The sequence below is a fragment of the Chanodichthys erythropterus genome, chromosome 11, assembly GCF_024489055.1.
Source record: "Chanodichthys erythropterus isolate Z2021 chromosome 11, ASM2448905v1, whole genome shotgun sequence".
NCBI classification, from domain to species: domain Eukaryota; kingdom Metazoa; phylum Chordata; class Actinopteri; order Cypriniformes; family Xenocyprididae; genus Chanodichthys; species Chanodichthys erythropterus.
Window position 1 is genome coordinate 56,332,499 of NC_090231.1, and position 19,600 is coordinate 56,352,098.

At 37.2% G+C, this 19,600-nt stretch overlaps 1 protein-coding gene across 8 annotated transcripts in view; it reads left to right on the top strand.

Moving 5' to 3' along the window:
• The window catches only part of tead1b (TEA domain family member 1b), an 81,811-nt gene that overhangs the window by 58,770 nt on the left and 3,441 nt on the right, over positions 1-19,600 (top strand). For 4 of the 8 annotated variants that reach the window (XM_067400160.1, XM_067400162.1, XM_067400159.1 and 1 more), the window contains 9 exons: positions 5,285-5,347; positions 5,439-5,501; positions 12,104-12,115; positions 13,387-13,521; positions 13,819-13,865; positions 16,236-16,297; positions 16,414-16,538; positions 17,272-17,445; positions 18,655-18,795. In XM_067400160.1, the coding sequence (XP_067256261.1) occupies positions 5,285-5,347; positions 5,439-5,501; positions 12,104-12,115; positions 13,387-13,521; positions 13,819-13,865; positions 16,236-16,297; positions 16,414-16,538; positions 17,272-17,445; positions 18,655-18,795 (822 nt within the window). Of the gene's footprint in view, positions 1-5,284; positions 5,348-5,438; positions 5,502-12,103; positions 12,120-13,386; positions 13,522-13,818; positions 13,866-16,235; positions 16,298-16,413; positions 16,539-17,271; positions 17,446-18,654; positions 18,796-19,600 lie in introns of those variants that run through there. The other 4 variants (XM_067400164.1, XM_067400165.1, XM_067400166.1 and 1 more) reach the window with 4 other exon arrangements.

A 19,600-nucleotide genomic window follows, 5' to 3' on the forward strand; every position in this document is an offset into this window, starting at 1 on the left:
AGACAGCATGAAAAAGAGAACTCAGTTTGAGACTCGTGTGCACGTTTCAGATAGCGTGCGAACACAGAATTGAGTTCTCTTTTGCAGCTTTTTGCGCTTTAACATACATGAAAAATTGTCAAAATACCTGCTTGGCAAGTGTCCTCATAAACACCATCGGTTTTGTCTTAAGTGAACGAATAACTGAGAAAGAAAACAGATGCGTATCAGTATATTTGATTCGTGCATTAGCTCTTAAAGTGACAGCAGCCTAAGGGGCCGTTCACACAGAACGCGTTTTTCTATTCCAATGCGCTACTTTCCCATTGTTTTTCTATGTAAACACGCGCTTGACGGACGTGCATGACCGTTACGCGCGCGTCTCGCGTCTTTTGCAGCGCCTCTCACATGAGCGCCGCGTTTTTAAGACGCCGTGTCAAGTTAAAAGAATTTCAACTTTTACACGCAGCGCCGCTCATCAATGTCAGTCCCAAAACAGTGGACCAATCAGAAGAACTCGGAGGCGGGGCAAACGTTGCGAGCTTCTGTTTACAGTAGCAAGTTGGCATGACAACTGTTTTATATGACGGCAACATGGCAGAGGGGGGGCGCTCATTATTATCTTATTTTCTTTTTTTCCATGTCAAAACTTTTATCTGTCAATTCTGCTGTTTGCCTATTTCTATTATTTCCGTTATTGTCGTTATTGCCTCACGTCTCAAAACGCTGCGCTTTTTTAAAAACCATTCCTGAGCGTCGCGTCTCGCGTTTTTAGACGCAAAGACGCGTTCGGTGTGAACGGCCCCTAATAAACCTGCTGCTGTCTGTCATTCATGTAAATCAAACAACAAAACACTTTTGTCATTTAACAAAGATCAATCATATTTATATATATATATATATATATATATATATACATATTTATTTATTATATTTTATACAGTGAACACTATTCAGTGTAATTTTACATTTGATTACTCAATTTATGAACATACCTGAAAAACTTTATTTCATTCATATCTTTGTTCTGTTGTATTTATCTATGCTTGTAAATTGTTTATTTGTTCTTATTTTATTAATGACTTGTCTTCAATAATGTTTGTTCTTTAAATAATACATGGAAAGCAAAGTTAATAGCTGCCATAAGTTAATATCCCCAGACACGCTCTAAGCTGTTGACCAATCACAACACACCGGTCCATCAGACCAATCAGTGCTTTTCAGAAGGAGGGGCTTCATAGAGACAGGAAGAAAACAGAGCGCTACTGACAGACTGGGAAGAGAGAGGCTGCACAAATTTAAAATATGTGAAAAATAATGTTTTTTTGTTTTTTTTAACATTCAAGCATGAAAACCTGTTCTAGTAGAGCCCAAAAACAAAATCAAGACTTTGAAAAAGGACACAATAGGTCCCCTTCAATGCATAATACTAAGTTATTTGCTTATAATCACTTTCTTTATTCAAACAAAAAATTAGGCTTCTCCTGTTTGCAAGTACATACAATTATACATATATATTTTACCAAGAAAACTTATGACATTGTTATTAAAATAAATATATTACTATGTTAATTAAAATATAAAAGTGTATTTAAAAAATGTTAAATGATAATATTTAAAATTTAAAAAATTCTTAAAACTTATTACCATGCATATTACTAGGATATTAGCTGTTTATTAGTACTTATAAAGCACATATTAATGCCTTATTCTGCATGATCATATTCTACATCCCTTAATCCCACCCAATACCTAAACTTAACAACTACCTTACTAACTACTAATTAGCAGGAATTAGGAATTTATTGATGCAATAGTCATAGTTAATGGTTTGTTAATAGTGAAAATTTCACCATAATCTAAAGTGTGGCCAAAAAAATGATAAAATTGACAACCTGAACCAAAACGCCAGACTGTAGCTGTAAATAATACGGAAAATATCTGTATTCAGCCAGGTAAATGAATGGTTTGCACAAGTATTTTGTTGTTAAATAAAAACCTTTATAGAACATTGTGTTATTGTGTTATAAATATATGAAAACACACTATTCAGTCGAGGTGATTTGAACACCAATTCTCTTGACAAATTTCTTTATTGCCCACCCCTACTCTCACACTCATACATAAGGTTGTACCACACACACACACACACACACACACACACACACATAGCCGCTCATGCAGGAGCATGGAGCTTTGCAGCATGCTCAGGCTGGGTGCAAGAACGCTAATGCGATTGTAGAAGAGACGGACCCTGAACGCTGGGCTCAGCCGGCAGATGTTTCATTCAGCTGTATGAGAACACGCCGCTGAACTACAGCTATGGCCAAGACACACTCACTCACACATAAGCTAACACTATTTTAGCAGGCTTATTATTAAAAAGAGTTCAAATAGACATGTTTTTACACAAATGACCTGTTCAGAACTGAAATGTCTGTTTAAATCCTTGAATCTGTTTCTCCATTTGATTGTAATTGTAATTTGTCATGGTGATCTGTATGTGTTGGTGCAGCTTTAACACTTCAGTGGGCTGTGCTTAGAGGGCCATGTCTCAAAGCTCTTATCAGATACATTTACTAGCAGACAGGGAACATAATACAAGACATCCTCTTGTTTTAAATGAGATATGTGAATATTCTATAAATAAAACAAACAAAAAATTGTTTATAGTAAACTACAACAGAGCAGTTGTACTGCAGCATTATTATGCTGTTTTAAGACAGTTACATTATATAATTAAACATTGCATGATTAACAGTTCCCTATTCACCCTAACACTAGCATTGCATTGAATGAGGTTGTTTGAATTCGCTTATTATAACTCGCTAAAATAATTGATTCTGATTGGTCAATTACTGCATTCAGCAATTAAATATTGGCAACACTTTACAATAATGTTCCATTTTTCAACATTAGTTAATTATATTATTCAACATGAACTAACAATTAAAACTACACCTGACAAACCCAGCGAATAGGTTGCTTTAACCCAGCGGTTGGGTTGTTTTAACCCAGCGATTGGGTTGTTTTAAATGTTTGCCCAACGTGCTGGGTAGTTTTATTTAACTACTATATTGTTTAAAATTACTGTATTGCTTGCTTAAAATGGACCCAAAGTATGTTGGAAATCAACATTTATTAATATGTTTAATAAATGAACATTTATTAAGTTTAAATAATAATTATTAAACAATAAACATTTATTAAATTCCTTAATAAATGTTCACCTTTTTGATTATTATTGTTGCCTCCAGTAATTGTGTGTTTGATTTTTAATTTCTAAACTATTTTGGGTTCATTTAAAGCTGGCCATATAGTAATTTTTAAAAAATAAATAATTGAGTTAAATAAAACTGCCCAGCACTTTGGGCAAACATTTAACCCAACCACTGGGTTAAAACAATCCAATCGCTAGGTTTGTCCATGTTTAATCCAACTTGGGTTGTTTTTAATACAGTGTTTTTTATAGTGTACTTGTAAAGCATTTATTAATCTTAATGTTAACATTTAATGTGAACTAACAATAAACGGTTGTATTTTTATTAACTAAAGATTAATAAATAATAACAACTGTATCACTTATTGTTAGTTAACGTTAACTAACCTTATCGTAAATTGTTAGCCTAATATTTTTGAATAATGACCACTGCACATCTAGTGTAGCCCATTTCCTACGTCTAGTAGTTTAAAAAGTGCAAAGCACAACACTAAAATGGCATAAACCTATGCGGACAATAGTTTGAAAGATCTGGTTGACACATCTCAAATTCGCAGCAAAGTGAAAAGTCTAGAAATCGACCCAAACGCTGAAACATCACAACAATCCCATTGTAATTTCATTTGGCTAAGCCTGAACCATTGAAATGATTGTTGTAATTAATTTGGAAAGGTCAAAGGAGCACTTGTGCTGCTGAGATATGTGTAAATGTGACTTTGCCAGGCTGGAGAGTTGAGAGTGGCGGGCCTCCGGAGACCGGCGACCTCATTAACGCCGCGTTGAGCGCGAGGCCCGTTCAACAGCCACTTGTGCGTGATTGGCCTGATTAAGACGAGGAACGCTCTCCACGTAACCCCTCGGAGCAGAGCCTCATTACAACATCACACAACCTCCCACCTCACATCACTATTAATACACCATTAGTACATAATTCATAAACAGAACTCTGACTTGGTGGAAAATGCAGAGCAGCGGTTAAAGGGCCCCGGGGCCCGCGCAGCCGCTCTCGCTCTCCTCCCCGAAGAATACTAGACGTGGCCATTCTCATTCAGTACACAGAAGATCACATCTGCTCTGTCTTAATGTGCTTAAGAGGCCTGCATCCTCCTTAATCAGCTCACTTATGTGAGGAGGTGAGCAGGCCGGTGCGCTGGGTGGCCGTCAGCTTGGCCACGCTTTTCTTTTAACGAAGCCGAGCGGAAGGTGTGGAAGCGTGTTTCTGCCAAGGAATAAAACAATTTAAAAGATAATTGTGACTTTTTATCTCACAATTGCAAGTTTCTATCTTGCAATTCTGACTTCTTTTCTACCAATTGTGATATAAACTCGCAATTCTGACTTTTTCACAATTCAGACTTTTCTCGCAATTGCGAGTTTATATCACAATTCTGACTTCTTTTCTCGCAATTCTAACTTTATATCTCGAAATTGCAATATTCTGTCCTGCAATTCTGGCTTTTTTCTCACAATTGTGAGATTTTCTCATGCAATTCTGACTTAATAACTTGCAATTGCGAGTTTATATCTCACAATTCTGAAAAAAAGTCAGGAGTGCGAGATATAAACTCGCAATTGCGAGTAATAAAGTCAGAATTGTGAGATATAAATTTGCAATTATGAGAAGTAAAGTCAGGATTGCGAGTTTATATCTTGCACTCTTGCCTTTTCTCAGAATTGTGAGATATACATTCACAATTGCAAGTTATAAAGTCAGAATTGAGAGAAATTAACTTGCAATAGCGAGGAAAAAGTCCGAATTGCGAGTTCTGACTTTATAACATGCAATTGCGACTTCATGTCTCACAATTCTGACTTTATAATTTATAATTCTCAATAGCGAGTTTATATCATGCAGTTCTAAGAAAAAAGTCAGAATTGCAAGATGTAAACTGTCAATTGCGAGAAAAAGTCAGAATTGTGAGATAAAAAGTTATCTTTTTAATTTTTTGTTCAGTGTGCGGAAACAAGCTTCCATAGAAAGGCGCGCTAAAGCCATCCTCAAATGTTTGACTTGTTAAAAATGTCTGTAATTCTTTATCGCTTTCTTTTCTTTTTGCTTTTCTTGTTTTGTTTTGAAAAACGGAGGTGTCTAGTCACATACAGGTCTTAGCAAGAAAGAAAGTTCGAGAAATCCAAGCTGCCATCAAGGTACGTCTGGCTCTGCCCAGTTGCAGGGGGGCTTTTCATCGCCATGGTTACAGGCTGTTCCTTTGTTTTCCTCCCCTCCCCTACCCCGCAGGTGTCTAGTCACATTCAGGTTCTTGCCAGAAGGAAATCTCGTGAATTTCATTCCAAGCTAAAGGTATGCGCTTTTCTGCTTTTGGGCTTGTGGTTGCCATGCGTCTCACTTCCTGTTTCCTGTGAATGTCTTGTTGCTCTAATTCCTGTAATCTAGATCCCTTGCATGTGACGGCCTGTTTAGCATACATAATTAAACGTCTGTACTCCGTCCCCGATGTGCATCCTCCTTTCATGCTCATCAGTGGACGTCTGTATTACTGCCCGTTTTCGCCTCTGTGTTTCACTGACCACTAAGTGCGTGTGCTCTGAGTCTAACGCTAAAGGTCCCACATGACTCCTGGTTAAATATAGCAGGGGTGCAGTAACTGTTGGCACATGCCACAAACCTGAAAAGAAGCATATGCTTTGGAAATTAACATGGATGTGAAATTCAATAGTTCTGGAGGGAAAAGGCAACTATTAAGTTTGTTCCATAATGCAACAAATTTTGCTGCTCACTGACTTGAAACTGAGGTTTTATAAATCCCAGTTTTCTATCCCTGTAATTTTGGGGACAGTATTTTTAGAAGTTCACAAACTAAATCTTTAGGTTCCATCTTTGTGGAATAAGGAAATATAATTTAAAATATATTAAACTATACATTATTTTTTTATGGTAGATATGACCAAATGTTTTATATATATATATATATATATATATATATATATATATATATATATATATATATATATATATATATATATATATATATATATATATATATATATATATATATATATATATATATTAATAAATAAGCATTTATTACATTATAAGAGCTCCATGTAAAATATGATAAATGCATATAAAAACTGTGCATGTATATTACTAAGCAGCCCTGATATTTACTGTATTTTTTTAACATCTCTAATTTGTTTCCAATTATAATATAAAAGTTTTATATTAAAAGTTACATTTATATTATCTGTGTTGCTAATGTCAGCAAATAAAAAGAATTGCAGAATTGTGAAAATAATCAAAGGGGCCGTTTGCACAATATCGTTTTCAACAAAAACTGAAAACTTTTTATGCAAACTTTTAAAAATGGAAGTTTTTGAAAACTATACCATTATCGTCTCCGTGCAAACTACAAAAATGTGAATTTGTTAAAACTGTGATGTCATATTACGTGTTCAGTCTATAGGCACGTAGTGTTTCTTTACAAAGTGACATCGCCAACTACTGGCTTGGCAGCATAATACATCATTTTTAGTCATTTTCGCAGATCCTTTTGAACAGGGATCATTTTAACAACATTGTCATCTGCACTTGAAAAACACAAAACAAAAAACATTTTCATTTTTAGTACATCGTTGTCGTGTAAACGTACCCTAATGTTCCTAAGATTTCCCATTGGCCAGGCAAACATCTAGCCCTGCCCCCAAAATAACGCCATTGGTTGAGTCAGTGTTACTGCCAATGGGCCTTATTCATGAAACTTTTGTAAATATATGAGTCAATTCTAATCAATTTGCACGTAAAACAGACTCCGGATTCACAAACACTTTGTAAACATCAAATTTTACAGTTAGTTCATTCACATTTAGCATAATCCCCACCTATGAATTACAACTATTTAAATTACGTGTCCAGGAACATTGTGGAATATTTCAAACTCCCTTCTCAGGTTTGGCTCCATTATATTGCATAAGTGCAAAAGACACTAATAGGCAGTATGTAGGGATGCATGTCGGTGTCGGCCGATACATGTTCATTTTTAATGTTATCTTTATTGGCCCAAGAAGAAAATTTGGCCGATTATATTAAAGCTGATAAATAATGGATTATTTCCTTCAGCTGAGACACTTCAGATGTGCGCTGTTCTGTGCTCTGATGATTTTGAATTGCTTGATAAGATTGGAATCACAAAAAGAAAAAAAAGTTAAGTGCAACATGTGCAGTGCAAGGCTACATAAAATAATAATGATATAATATAATATAATTGTGTGCTTGGGACATGGTTTTTAATGGTGAGACTTTTGATTTTGTAATCAGGCTCTCAAAAATTACATTAAAATTTGGATTTATCTGCCAATATATCAGTTATCGGCTTTCTGATATAAAGAATGATTGGTATTGGCCAAAATGTTCATATCGGTGCATCTCTAGCTGTATGACTAACATAAAACTGTTTTTAGCCAGCTGAAAAAATGCCTGGTGCTCTTGGGGGGCGCTTGAGAGCGATTTGGATGCACAGCGTTTTTCCAGCTGAGATGAAGAATATTACTGAATATAAAAACGCAGTAACCAGCAATAATTCTCCATTGTTGTTCAGTCATTGTGAAAGTAGGATGGTTGGTCAGTGTAATATTTGTCCCGCCCCTCCTCCACTGTGATTGGACGGCTGGGTAAAAAGTGACAGTGACGAGTGCTGAGTTTTCAGTTTGACTATAGAACACATAATTTCCACGTGGTAGGTTTCTTTCGTACCAACTAACATTTCGAAAATACGAACATTTTCAGGAATCCGAAAATTTACGTCAGAACGAATGATTTACACAAAAAATCATTCTGCTTGTGTTTCATGAATGAGGCCCAATGCGTCAAGATATTTTGATAGTGAAATCAACCTTCGAATAGCTTATAGTTGCCTCTGCAAATTAAACAAGAATGAGAGAAAGAACTGCTTTAAAGATGTAAACCATTTGAAAACCATCATATGACAAAACAAAGCCTCAAAAGTACAACGCACTTTGCTGGTCGCATGAATGCATGTCTCTGTGTCATGTTTGCATGTGTGTGTGTGCGTGTGTGTGGAGTGTCTCATGCTGGCAGTACGCTTCAGCTGGTGAGAGTGGCTGAGAGCTGGAGGTCAGAGTTCAGCAGGATTCTGGTCACTGCTTAAACAACACAAGCGGCCACATGACTACAGGAAGAGCACAGTCTAGAGTAAAACGAGCGCTGCTTTGCCTTTATCTCTCCTGGAGTTTAATGAGGTCATCTGTTCTTCCCAAACGCTCTGCACAAGAAGTCTAGCCCAAAGAGCCCCATTAGGGCCGTCGTTCAGATGCTTTTTGTGGCATTCCCCTCTCTTCTCGCTCTTTCTCTTGGCTTTTTTTTTTCAATAACCCATTGGCTGTCAAATGCTTTCCTTATGCTGCATTAATGAAACTACTGAAATCACCCCCCCCCCCCCCACGTTCTCTCCCACCATTTCCAAACACCCCCCCCCTGTGTGATTCAGCCATATAAACAGCAAAGTGTGCTGCATATAATCACCTTACATCAAATGCATCTCATCCACAAAGGCTGTGGCTTACGAAAAAAAAGGGCCTTTTGTGGAAGGGATAATCTGATAATAAATTGACCTGTCATTTAAGATACATCTGCAAGGGTCATTTCCTAATGTCTGTGTTTACTGAAAAGACTTTGAGGTTGGTCTGACTTCTCTGTATCCTTCTGTTTCATTCTCTTTCTTTTTGTTGAGGTGATGACTAACTCCTTTTGACCAGCACACTTTTCCACAGTTCCCAGTTTACTCAGATAGATTAATGACTCCCCCATTTGTGTGCGAGTGTATGCGTGTGTGTGTGTGTGTGTGCCTAGTGGAGCGTCTGTGTGCATTTCCGCCATGAATGGCTGGTCTTTCAGGGACACTGGCGGCTGCCTGAGTAAAAACAGCCAGCTTTTGTATGGGTCTCTGTCTACTCTCATCTAAAGCAAATTAGAAATCAGGAGCGGGGAAGAATTTGAGCTCCCTCCTGCCATTTGCAGCGTAGCATTATAGTAAACCTGCCCAGTGTGCTCTTATCTGAGACATGTTGACTGAAATGACTGTCATTATGGTGCCCCTCTTTGAGCTGGTCTGTAATGAAACCCTAGCCACAGTAATCTCAAACTGCCATATTATCAGCTATAAATCTTCCCTAAAGATGCTTACCGCAGTTCATCTGCTTGACCAGCGCTCACACTGAGTCCTCAATCTTGGTTTTACTATTAGCATGTGCAGTGTGGCATATCACTAAAATCCCATTTGTAAAATTTCAGAATTCACAATATTCATATTCATAATTAGTAATATACAGGAAGTCCTTGAAACATTTCAGTCATTGTGTCATATCCCTGATGAAAAGGCCAGCATCAATTTCAATTCTAGTTTATGATGTTAGAACTAGGGCTGGGCGAAAAAAAAAATATATATATATATAATATATATAATATATATCACTATGAAAATGTTTATATCAGTTGATATTGATAATTATCACAATAAATGTCAAATCTTTATTTCATCCAAGTTTAAAGGCGGATTTTTGCTCCTGAGTTGTAAAAAACTAGACCATTAATTGTGGTTTTAAACTACCACTTTAAACACTTGCCAAACAGACAAACATTAGAAAAATCTAAGAAAAAACATTTAAAACATTTTTGAATTCTTCACACTTTTCATGTCATTTTTCCTTAAGAAAATAAATATCTTAATAGAAAAATACATTTCTTAGTTTCTGCATGTTCTAACAGGTTATATTGTAAAACAGTAATCTGTAAAATTGTAACAACCTCACAAAAATACTGCAATTATATTCAATTACTACTTTAATACATGTTTACATTAGTAATAAAATTTGATGTGAATATCCCACATTTCTGCCACAATACCATGGTGCGGTTAGTTACTGTAGTAAATCCATGGTAAATGATGGTGATTTGTAAATTGAAAAGCCTTCTGATTGTTTCGTTGCGCACAGTGTTTCTCCTGTTTGTCAGCACTGCTTCATTCGGCTTTAAACTAGCTTAAATCACAGAGACATTAGTGTTCTTCACTGAATTCAAGCTCTTCTCAATGGATCTCACAGCGCTGTTTAGTGGTCATGTGAACGAGACCAATCAGCGAGTAAACACATCCGGTCTAGTCTAGTAAGCTCGCTCCGTGCTGCCAGTTTAACTTTGAGCCCAATTGCGTTTCAGTGGGGTTCCCCTGGTAAAAATCACATTCCAGGGTGGTGAAATCATCATTTTTTGACAGGGATCCCCTAGTAAAATTTGCATTCCAAAAAACAAAACAAAAAAAAACAGTGGACTTGACAACACTGCCGGGCGGATAAATAGTCTGTGTAGCATGGCGTTCAAATGAGTTTCGTTCTGTTTTTGGTGCATAAACATTATCGAACATTCATATAACTCTTGATATCATTTTATTGAGGAAAATTATATTGTGATAATTATCATTATCGTTTTATCGCCTAACCCTAGTTAAAACTAGTTCTGTGCTGGTCAGCACCCTGTTCACCAGCTGGTGGCGACTTAAATTTTGTTGTTTAAAAGCTTCAAAGCTGCATGTGACCAAACCATGGACCAATCAGGGGTACACTTCCCGTACAACTCGCACAACTCACCGCTTAACTGCTATAGTATGCATCGTTGGAGAAATTAACAAGCTAGTCACGACTGTTTCCCAGAGCTGTAGTAACATGTTTGCACCTCTGTTGTTTGAGCCAAGTTGCTTCAACAATATAGGACTGTCGTTAATAACATCATGCACAGATGGTGGAGTAATAATGTCATGTTAGTTAATTTACACAAACAACAAAAAGCTGTTCATTTTGTTAATCACTTGAACGTGCAGTATTTAATTGGCATACACTTCTGTGGGCTACTTCACTATTTTTGATCCCTGTCTTTATGCTTTATTTGAGTTTGATTCACTGTGGGATTCCTCTTACGTCATACACATGAACGGCACTGATTATTGACACGCAAATATATATAAATGGAATGAAAAATATCGAATGAACCTCATACTTGCTTATTGTGCCCAAAAATGTAAGCTTATTTCCACCACTGAATAAAAATTAAAAAGTTATAATTGTGACTTTTTGTCTCACAATTATGACTTTTTTTTCCTCAGAATTGCATGATATAAACTCACAATTGCGAGTTATAAAGTCAGAATTGTGTGATATACAGTAGTCGCAATTGCGTGTTAAGTCAGAATTGTGAGATATAAACTGGAGTTTATTTCTTTTTTCTCTGAATTGTGTGTTTACGTCTCACAATTCTGACATTATATCTCGCAATTGCAAGAAAAAAAGTCAGAATTGTAAGATAAAAAGTAAATTCCATTTCCTACTTAATTTGAACAAAAATGCACGTGCAAGAAGACAAACTTGAAATTAGCGAAACAATTTTCATTATGTGAAAAATTCGTATATAAGTGTTCACAAGCCAAACAGTCAAAAGTTTAAGTATATATTGAATTTAATAGTCATCATTTCATGATATTTGTAAATAGAATCATTCCATTTTAGACTGAAAGTGGGAAAAAAAATGACCATAGTGCACCATGTCAAAATTACAAAACTTCGCCTCCGTTAACTGAATTGCGACACCAGCTCCATTGATTTTATTGGAAGCAGTCTAGATTTGTGCATCTCAACATGACATACAAGGCTGGTGTGAACACGGTGTTAGCTGGTGAAGTTTTCTGCTGGAATCTGTCTTAAGAAGACTGCATCCAAAACACTATTTATGCTGGCCTTTCAGCAGGAATTAGTCTGTAAATCAGATCTATAAATCTGTTAACTTGTCTCAAGTCTCTCAGCACACTTATAAATTGTTTGAATTAACTTGCCAAAAAGTGCAAATTGAAAATTGACAATGTAACCTTGTTTGTTTGCGTTTAGGTGACAAGCATGGTAAGTACGAGTTCTCAGTGCTCTTGACTGTGCATCGACGTGTCGCCGTCACAGTATAGCAGCTGCTAAACACCTGCTTGAGCTCTGAGCCTCTCTGCCTCTCTCTGAGCCAGCTCTCGCTCTCTCATACGTGAGCCGCTACTCCAGCATGTTCATCCTCAGCTTTTGGCTGCTTTTCACTGTCTTTTCAATGCAATTCTGCCCCATTCACCGGCTGTTTAACATGATCAGTGGCAGGACATCCATCCTAATATGGCCATTCACTCTATACAATAAGCACGTGGATTGTTTGTCTTTGAAGAATTTAAACATACACACTTTAGCTCAGTTAATTAAATTACCAGTTTTAGAAATCTCATTGCACAGGCGTTCTTTGAGTTAGTAAAAGTCTATATTCAGATATCGTCTTTAGCCTCCTTGTGGAAATAATATAGAGGATGTGTAAAGGAGAAAGCGATGTCCTTCAGGCCCTTTTCTCTGATGCGTTCATCTGTACTGTTTCAGCTCAGTTTGGTGACCTTGATAGGAGCTTTTTGAATGAGAACATTACAGCAAAAAAGAAAGTTAGTATTACTTAACCCTTGTTCCTGGTGGACACAATGCGGTTATTAGAAATGTAGGAGCTACGAGATAATATATAACATCAAACTCACTTCTCAATCGATTTAGTTCTCTTTCAGCTCTGCGCTCAATATTAAACATTATAATCTCCTGTTCTCTGTGCTGGTGGCTTTCGCTCTTTTCTGATGTTTCCTCTTTAATGCTAGCACATTCCTCTTAAGATCAACAGCTTTATAGTTCTGAAGAATCTTTTAACATGCTTTCTTGTTTGTGGATCTTTATGTGTGAGCGTGTGGGCTGCTTTATTGTCCAATGTTCTGTGTTCACTGTAGGGGGGTGATGGTTTCAAATGTCTCACGGTTCGGTTTGTATCACGGTTCTGCGGTCAGTAAATATAGAAATATTTTAACAGTTTAATTTTTTGTGATGATAATTAATTAAGACCACTACATCACAAAAATTCACTCTCAGTGTCATTATTGCAGGATTTTATTAGTGAACATCACTGTATTGGATTCACAGGGGGTTAAAAAAATTTTAAATTAGAAAACAATTCAAGAAGCACTTACACTGGTCTCAGACTTGTAAGACATGAGATGAACCATGGTACAAACGTGTGTAACGAACCGTGTTTTGTTACAGTTTAACCCCTAGCTCACTGTGTCCATCCCTTTCTGAGTTCTAATTTTCTTTTGTAAATGATATTAAAGGATCAGAGCGTGAAGGACAAAGCTCTTCAGAGTATGGCCTCCATGTCCTCAGCTCAGATCGTCTCTGCAACAGCCATCCACAACAAACTGGGTCTTCCGGGCATCCCGCGTCCTGCTTTCCCCGGAGCAGCAGGGGTAAGACCGCCCTCTGGCACCCACCTATCAGTACACTTACTTCAGCCACACGGCTGGCCACCGGGCCGCCTGCGTCAGGTCCAATCCCATTACACACCCTCAGAGCTGTGCCCCATCACCTGCCTTCATCAGATAAGCCTACTAATGCCACACTCAAGATAACTAGACTGCATGGCACATAGTACACCTCATTTTTCAATGGCCATGTGATAACTCGTGTATCTAGAGTGCACAGACGGTGTGTGTGCGTGTGGATAGGCTGTGTTTTGTTGTCTATTTATTTATCTAATTCTCTAGTTTTGGCAGGGCATGATATCCACGGGCCAGCCTGGATCCTCACAAGAGTAAGTATCTCTAGAAGTTCTGCTCCCATTGCCCCACTAAAGCTATTCCTATTATTACAGTGCATGCAAGGCACATCCAACATTCTTCTTCTGTTGCTGCTTATTTTGCTTCTTCTTCTTCTTCATCTTCTACTCTTTATGCACCTTCTTCTTCACCTACCTATTTTTCTGCACCACCTTCTTCTGCTTCTGCATCTACTTCTTCACCATTTACATCTGCACCTTCTTCACCACCTTCTTTTTCTGCTGCTGCTTCATTTTCTTCTTCTGCATCTTGATCTTCTGCTTTTTGTTCTTCTGCATCTTCTTCACTGTCTTCATCTGCACCTTCTTCTTCTTCTTCTTCCTTAACTGTCCAGTCTAATTGTCCCACTGTTCAGTCTGTCCCGCTGTTTAGTCTAACTGTCCCAATATTCAGTGTAACTGTTCCACTGTTCAGTCCAGCTGTCCAACTGTTCAGTCTAACTGTCCCACTGTTCAGTCCAACTGTCCCGCTGTTCAGTGTAACTGGCCCACTTTTCAGTTTAACTGTTCCACTTTTCAGTTGAACTGTTCCACTGTTCAGTCTAAATTTCCCACTGTTTAGTCTAGTTGTCCCACTGTTCAGTGTAACTGGCCCACTTTTCAGTTTGACTGTTCCACTGTTCAGTCTAACTTTTCCACTGTTTAGTCTAACCGTTAGACTGAACTGTTTAGTTCCACTATTCAGTCTAACTGGCCCACTCTTCAGTCTAACTGTCCCACTGTATAGTCTAACTGTTCCACTGTTCAGTCTAACTGTCCCACTGTTTAGTCTAGTTGTCCCACTGTTCAGTCTAACTGTCCCACTGTTCAGTGTAACTGGCCCACTTTTCAGTTTAACTGTTCCACTTTTCAGTTTGACTGTTCCACTGTTCAGTCTAACTTTTCCACTGTTTAGTCTAACCGTTAGACTGAACTGTTTAGTTCCACTATTCAGTCTAACTGGCCCACTCTTCAGTCTAACTGTCCCACTGTATAGTCTAACTGTTCCACTGTTCAGTCTAACTGTCCCACTGTTTAGTCTAGTTGTCCCACTGTTCAGTCTAACTGTCCCACTGTTCAGTGTAACTGGCCCACTTTTCAGTTTAACTGTTCCACTTTTCAGTTTGACTGTTCCACTGTTCAGTCTAACTTTTCCACTGTTTAGTCTAACCGTTAGACTGAACTGTTTAGTTCCACTATTCAGTCTAACTGGCCCACTCTTCAGTCTAACTGTCCCACTGTATAGTCTAACTGTTCCACTGTTCAGTCCAACTGTCCCACTGTTCAGTCTAACTGTCCCACTGTGCAGTCTAACTGTCCCACTGTTTAGTCTAACTGTGAGCATGCTGAGGACATCTGCTGGTTAAAGCCATGTAAATGCAACAAGAACAGCAAAAACGTTCAATGGAATATCATACACACTTTGAAATCGCATTGCGCAAGCTTAGAATAAACAGACTGTTATTGTTCGTTGGTGTGGATGCAAATACAGTTATCATTATAGTTATCATCCTTGGTGTGAACAGGCTTTAACTGTTCGGTTAGACTGCTCATAGTTTAATTATTCACCTTCTGCTTTTTCTTCTGCATCTTCTGTATCTTCTCCATTATCTTCATCTGCAGCTTCTTATTCTTTTTCTGCACCTTATTCTGCTTCTTTTTTTTTTTTTTAGTTCTGCTTCTTGTTCTGCTTCTTACAATATTTGCATACTAAATTGTGGCTTTTTTCTTGCATCTATTTAAACATCTACAGCTGTTTGAAACCAAGTGCACAGTACAGGACTGGTTCTTTAAAGTTTGCTGCAAAAAGCCCAGATTGTTGCCAGCTCACAGTGTATGTGCACTGCCAATGCTTTCTAGTATGTGTAAATTATTAAACTTGTTTGAAATTTAATCTGCAATTTTGCACAGTCCTGACTAGCAAGACAGTAGTAGTATTCAATGAAATTATAAGAATGTGACTGCAGGAGGAAGGCAAGCTGGTGAGATTCAGCTTTTCATTTACACAGAACCAAATTTATATCCTAAAACTTTTATATGGTTCTTTTGCTCTCCTTGCATGCACTGGTATTTCCTTCAGGAAATGCAAATCTTATTCTTTCTGTCTCTGTTTTGTCTGCTTTATTGTCGTTCTCTTCTTCTTGATGTCTGTATTTTCCCTGACCCTTCTAGCTCTCTCTCTTTCCCTCAGAGGGATCAGAGATAGAGGAAGCCTTTCCAGAGGCAATGATGGGTTGAATCCAAGTTTGAATACTTTGTGCAGCTTTGTTTCTTCTTTGCTGTATAACCCTCTTAATCTCTTCAGTATGTAGTGCCGCTAGACTGCTCGTTTTTCCCGTTCTTAATTCTTCTTTGTCTTTGTTTTAGCATCAAGCCATTTGCCCAGCAAGCGTACCCTATCCAGCCAGCAGTCACAACTACAATCTCAAGTATATCACCGTTTGCCATGTTTTTTTGTTTTGTTTTTTGGATCAATTCTCATTCAGATTCAACACTCCTTTTGTTTAGAAGAGCTAATATTCAGTGTGTGTGTGTGTGTGTGTAGGTTATGAGCCCGCGGCAGCACCGGCGCCCACAGTTCCTGCCTGGCAGGGCCGATCTATCGGCACATCTAAACTCAGACTTGTGGAATTCTCCGCTTTTCTGGAGCATCAGAGAGATCCGGATTCTGTGAGTAACTTCTGTATGTCACTCTTAAAGTCAAAATCAAAATCAAAATGGAGCCCATTTACTTCTTAATACACATTCCTGGTCTAACTGTGCGTGATTCATCAGTGACCTTCAGTCTCCCAGTCAAAAGTGGGTCTTTTCATATAGGAGTTCTCTACAATTGACTGAAAACACACATTCTAGTATGAATTCTAGTACTGTCAAAATAAGTGTGTTATATAAGGTGTTATCACCCTTACAAAAAAGTATTTTGTTATACTATTTAATAAATTTGTTAGCTTTAGTTAAATATTACTTTTACAGTAATGTAGTCAAATGTTAAGTTGCGTAAATTAACATTAGTTAATATATTATGAACACACATTATTTAACTCTGAACAATATTACGTATAAATTAGCTTCAAGATTATTGTTTATAAATGATCTTTTTTTTATAAATATAAATGAACATTGATCTTTTTGTCTTGTCTATTCAATAATTTACAACAACGCAACAATGATGAAATGTATGTGAATTGTCTCCATTAAGGGGGATTTCCTCACCAAATATTGTTATTTTTTATTTGATTAATCATGATTGATCTGCTTAATTAATCAACATATCAAGAAATTAATTTATTTACAATATTGAACAGATTGATAGCCCTAGTTAAAACTGAACTGACAAGTACTTGCAGTCAGAAGTTTTTATTTTTCTAACATGTTTTTTTTTTTTTTTTTCTTCCCTGTGCAGTATAACAAGCATCTTTTCGTGCACATCGGTCAGACAAATCACTCTTACAACGATGCCTTGCTCGAGTCAGTGGACATTCGTCAGATTTACGACAAATTCCCTGAGAAGAAAGGAGGGCTGAAGGAATTGTTTGGCAAGGGTCCTCAGAATTCATTCTTTCTCATAAAGTTCTGGGTGAGTGAATCTCGGCAAAGAACGAGCATCTGTTTAGTGATTCACAGACAACCCCCCTTTCAAAATGCAGGGGCCAATTATCTGCAAAAGAAGACATCGTAACTCACAATTAGTCCAGGAAGAACTTAGTATTTTTATTTAGGCTTAAAAGCAAACATGTATGCCGTGTGCTGTGTAACGCATGCCCAACCTGTGCCCAGGTTTCTACACTAATGAGAGCTAAATTACCGCAGTTCATGTTTACCACCCATACGACTGCCTATTTAATACAAATATTTATCCACCCAGTGATTACATGCATGAATAATTGTGCATTTCCCTAAAGACACTGGGCCACTTTAGGTTTAAAGACAGCCGTCTCTGTTTGCATGTCCAGACCGCCATGGCTATATTTGGCATGGCATAGCTGAAGAGTCCATGATCAAAGCTCGCACTTATTCCGTTTAATATCCTGAAACAATTGGATGACCTGGTTGCTCCTCTAATAGCTATTCAAACATTGTATGCATTTTGTGAAATGCTAACTAGCGGCAACCAACAAAGTGGGCCTCGACGTGGTCGGAGCGAGGCTGCTCAGATTCCGTTTGAAGTGACAGGGGGATCTGAATTTCAAATGAAACTCTGGATCTGCACAATAATGCCTCTCTTGAATATGATGTGAAAATGTAACAGGCCTGTCTTAATGAAAAGAGAGTATGCCAGAAATTAATATTTGAGCTTTCTCTGTAATGAACATCGTGTTAGCTTACTGAAAGAGCAGAGAGCGAACCGTTCTTTTTTTTTTTTTTTTTTTTTTTTGAGTGGCTTTTTACTCCAAGTTATTTAATCTGTTCTTTTCTTTAATACTTGAATGACTGATATAGCCTTGATTGGTAGTTTAGTATAGGGATAATGCAGTCTTAAAGGGATAGTTAATCCAAAAATGAACATATACTCACCCTCATGTTCTTCCAGACCTGCTTTTTTCTTATTATAAAATTATAAAAGTAGTCCATGCAAGTTGTATGCTATGCTCCATGTTTATGTGAGGAAATATAAATCCTGAAAATGTTCCAGTTTTTATTTTTTTTATTTTTTTAAAGCTGTGCTTACCATCTCCACTAGATGGCAGTTTTGTATTGAGTGTTACATGTTGGTAAATCTATCCATTTGTTCTGATTTCTTTTTGATTAATTTGAAAATTAAAGTTTCAATCTTATTGGTTCATAGGCTGACTTAAACTGCAACATTCAGGATGAAACCGGGGCCTTTTATGGAGTGACCAGTCAGTACGAGAGCCCGGAGAACATGACCATCACCTGCTCCACAAAAGTTTGCTCGTTTGGCAAACAGGTTGTGGAGAAAGTGGAGGTGAATATGGAGCATACGTTTTGAGTACAGTATTTAACAGCGTTAAATGTTCTCTCTCTAATATGTGTTTTCCCAGAGAATAAGTGCTCGTTCATAAGTCAGGACACTTAATTGAGTTCTCAGCCTCAGGGAAAAATGGTCTTGGGAGAATTTGATGAGAAATGTTTAGAGAAATGTCTTTTTAATGGCAGACTGGTATTTTAATCTGAACAATTTGAGACATTGTTAAGATTTTGAGATCAGTAATGTGATTTTAGAACTTGTACTTTTTTTTTTCTTCTGGTATGTCCTGTACAAAAGTAAAATATTGTCTGTACTTTTGTCAAGATTTCTTAATGTTTTTAAAATAAGTCTCTTCTGCTCACCAAGGCTGCATTTATTTGATCACAAATACTGTAAAAAAGAGTAATATTGCTAATATGTTAAAATGTAATGTATTCCTGTGATCAAAGCTGCTTACTCCAGTCTTCAGTGTCACATGATCCTTCAGAAATCATTCTAATATGCTGATTTGCTGCTTAAGAAACATTTCTGATTGCTATCAATTTTGAAAACTTTGTGGAAACCGTGATTCAAAACTTCGGGGTAAGTAAGTTTTTTCAAAGAAATTAATACTTTACTTCAGCAAGGACACATTAAAATGATCAAAATTGATAATAAGGCATTTATAATGTTTAAATGTCTCCACTAAAATGTTAAGCAGTTTTATTTACTTGTTTTAAAATTAATAATAAGAAGAAACATTAATAATAATTGAGCAGCAAATCAGCATATCAGAATGATATCTGAAGGGTCATGTGACACT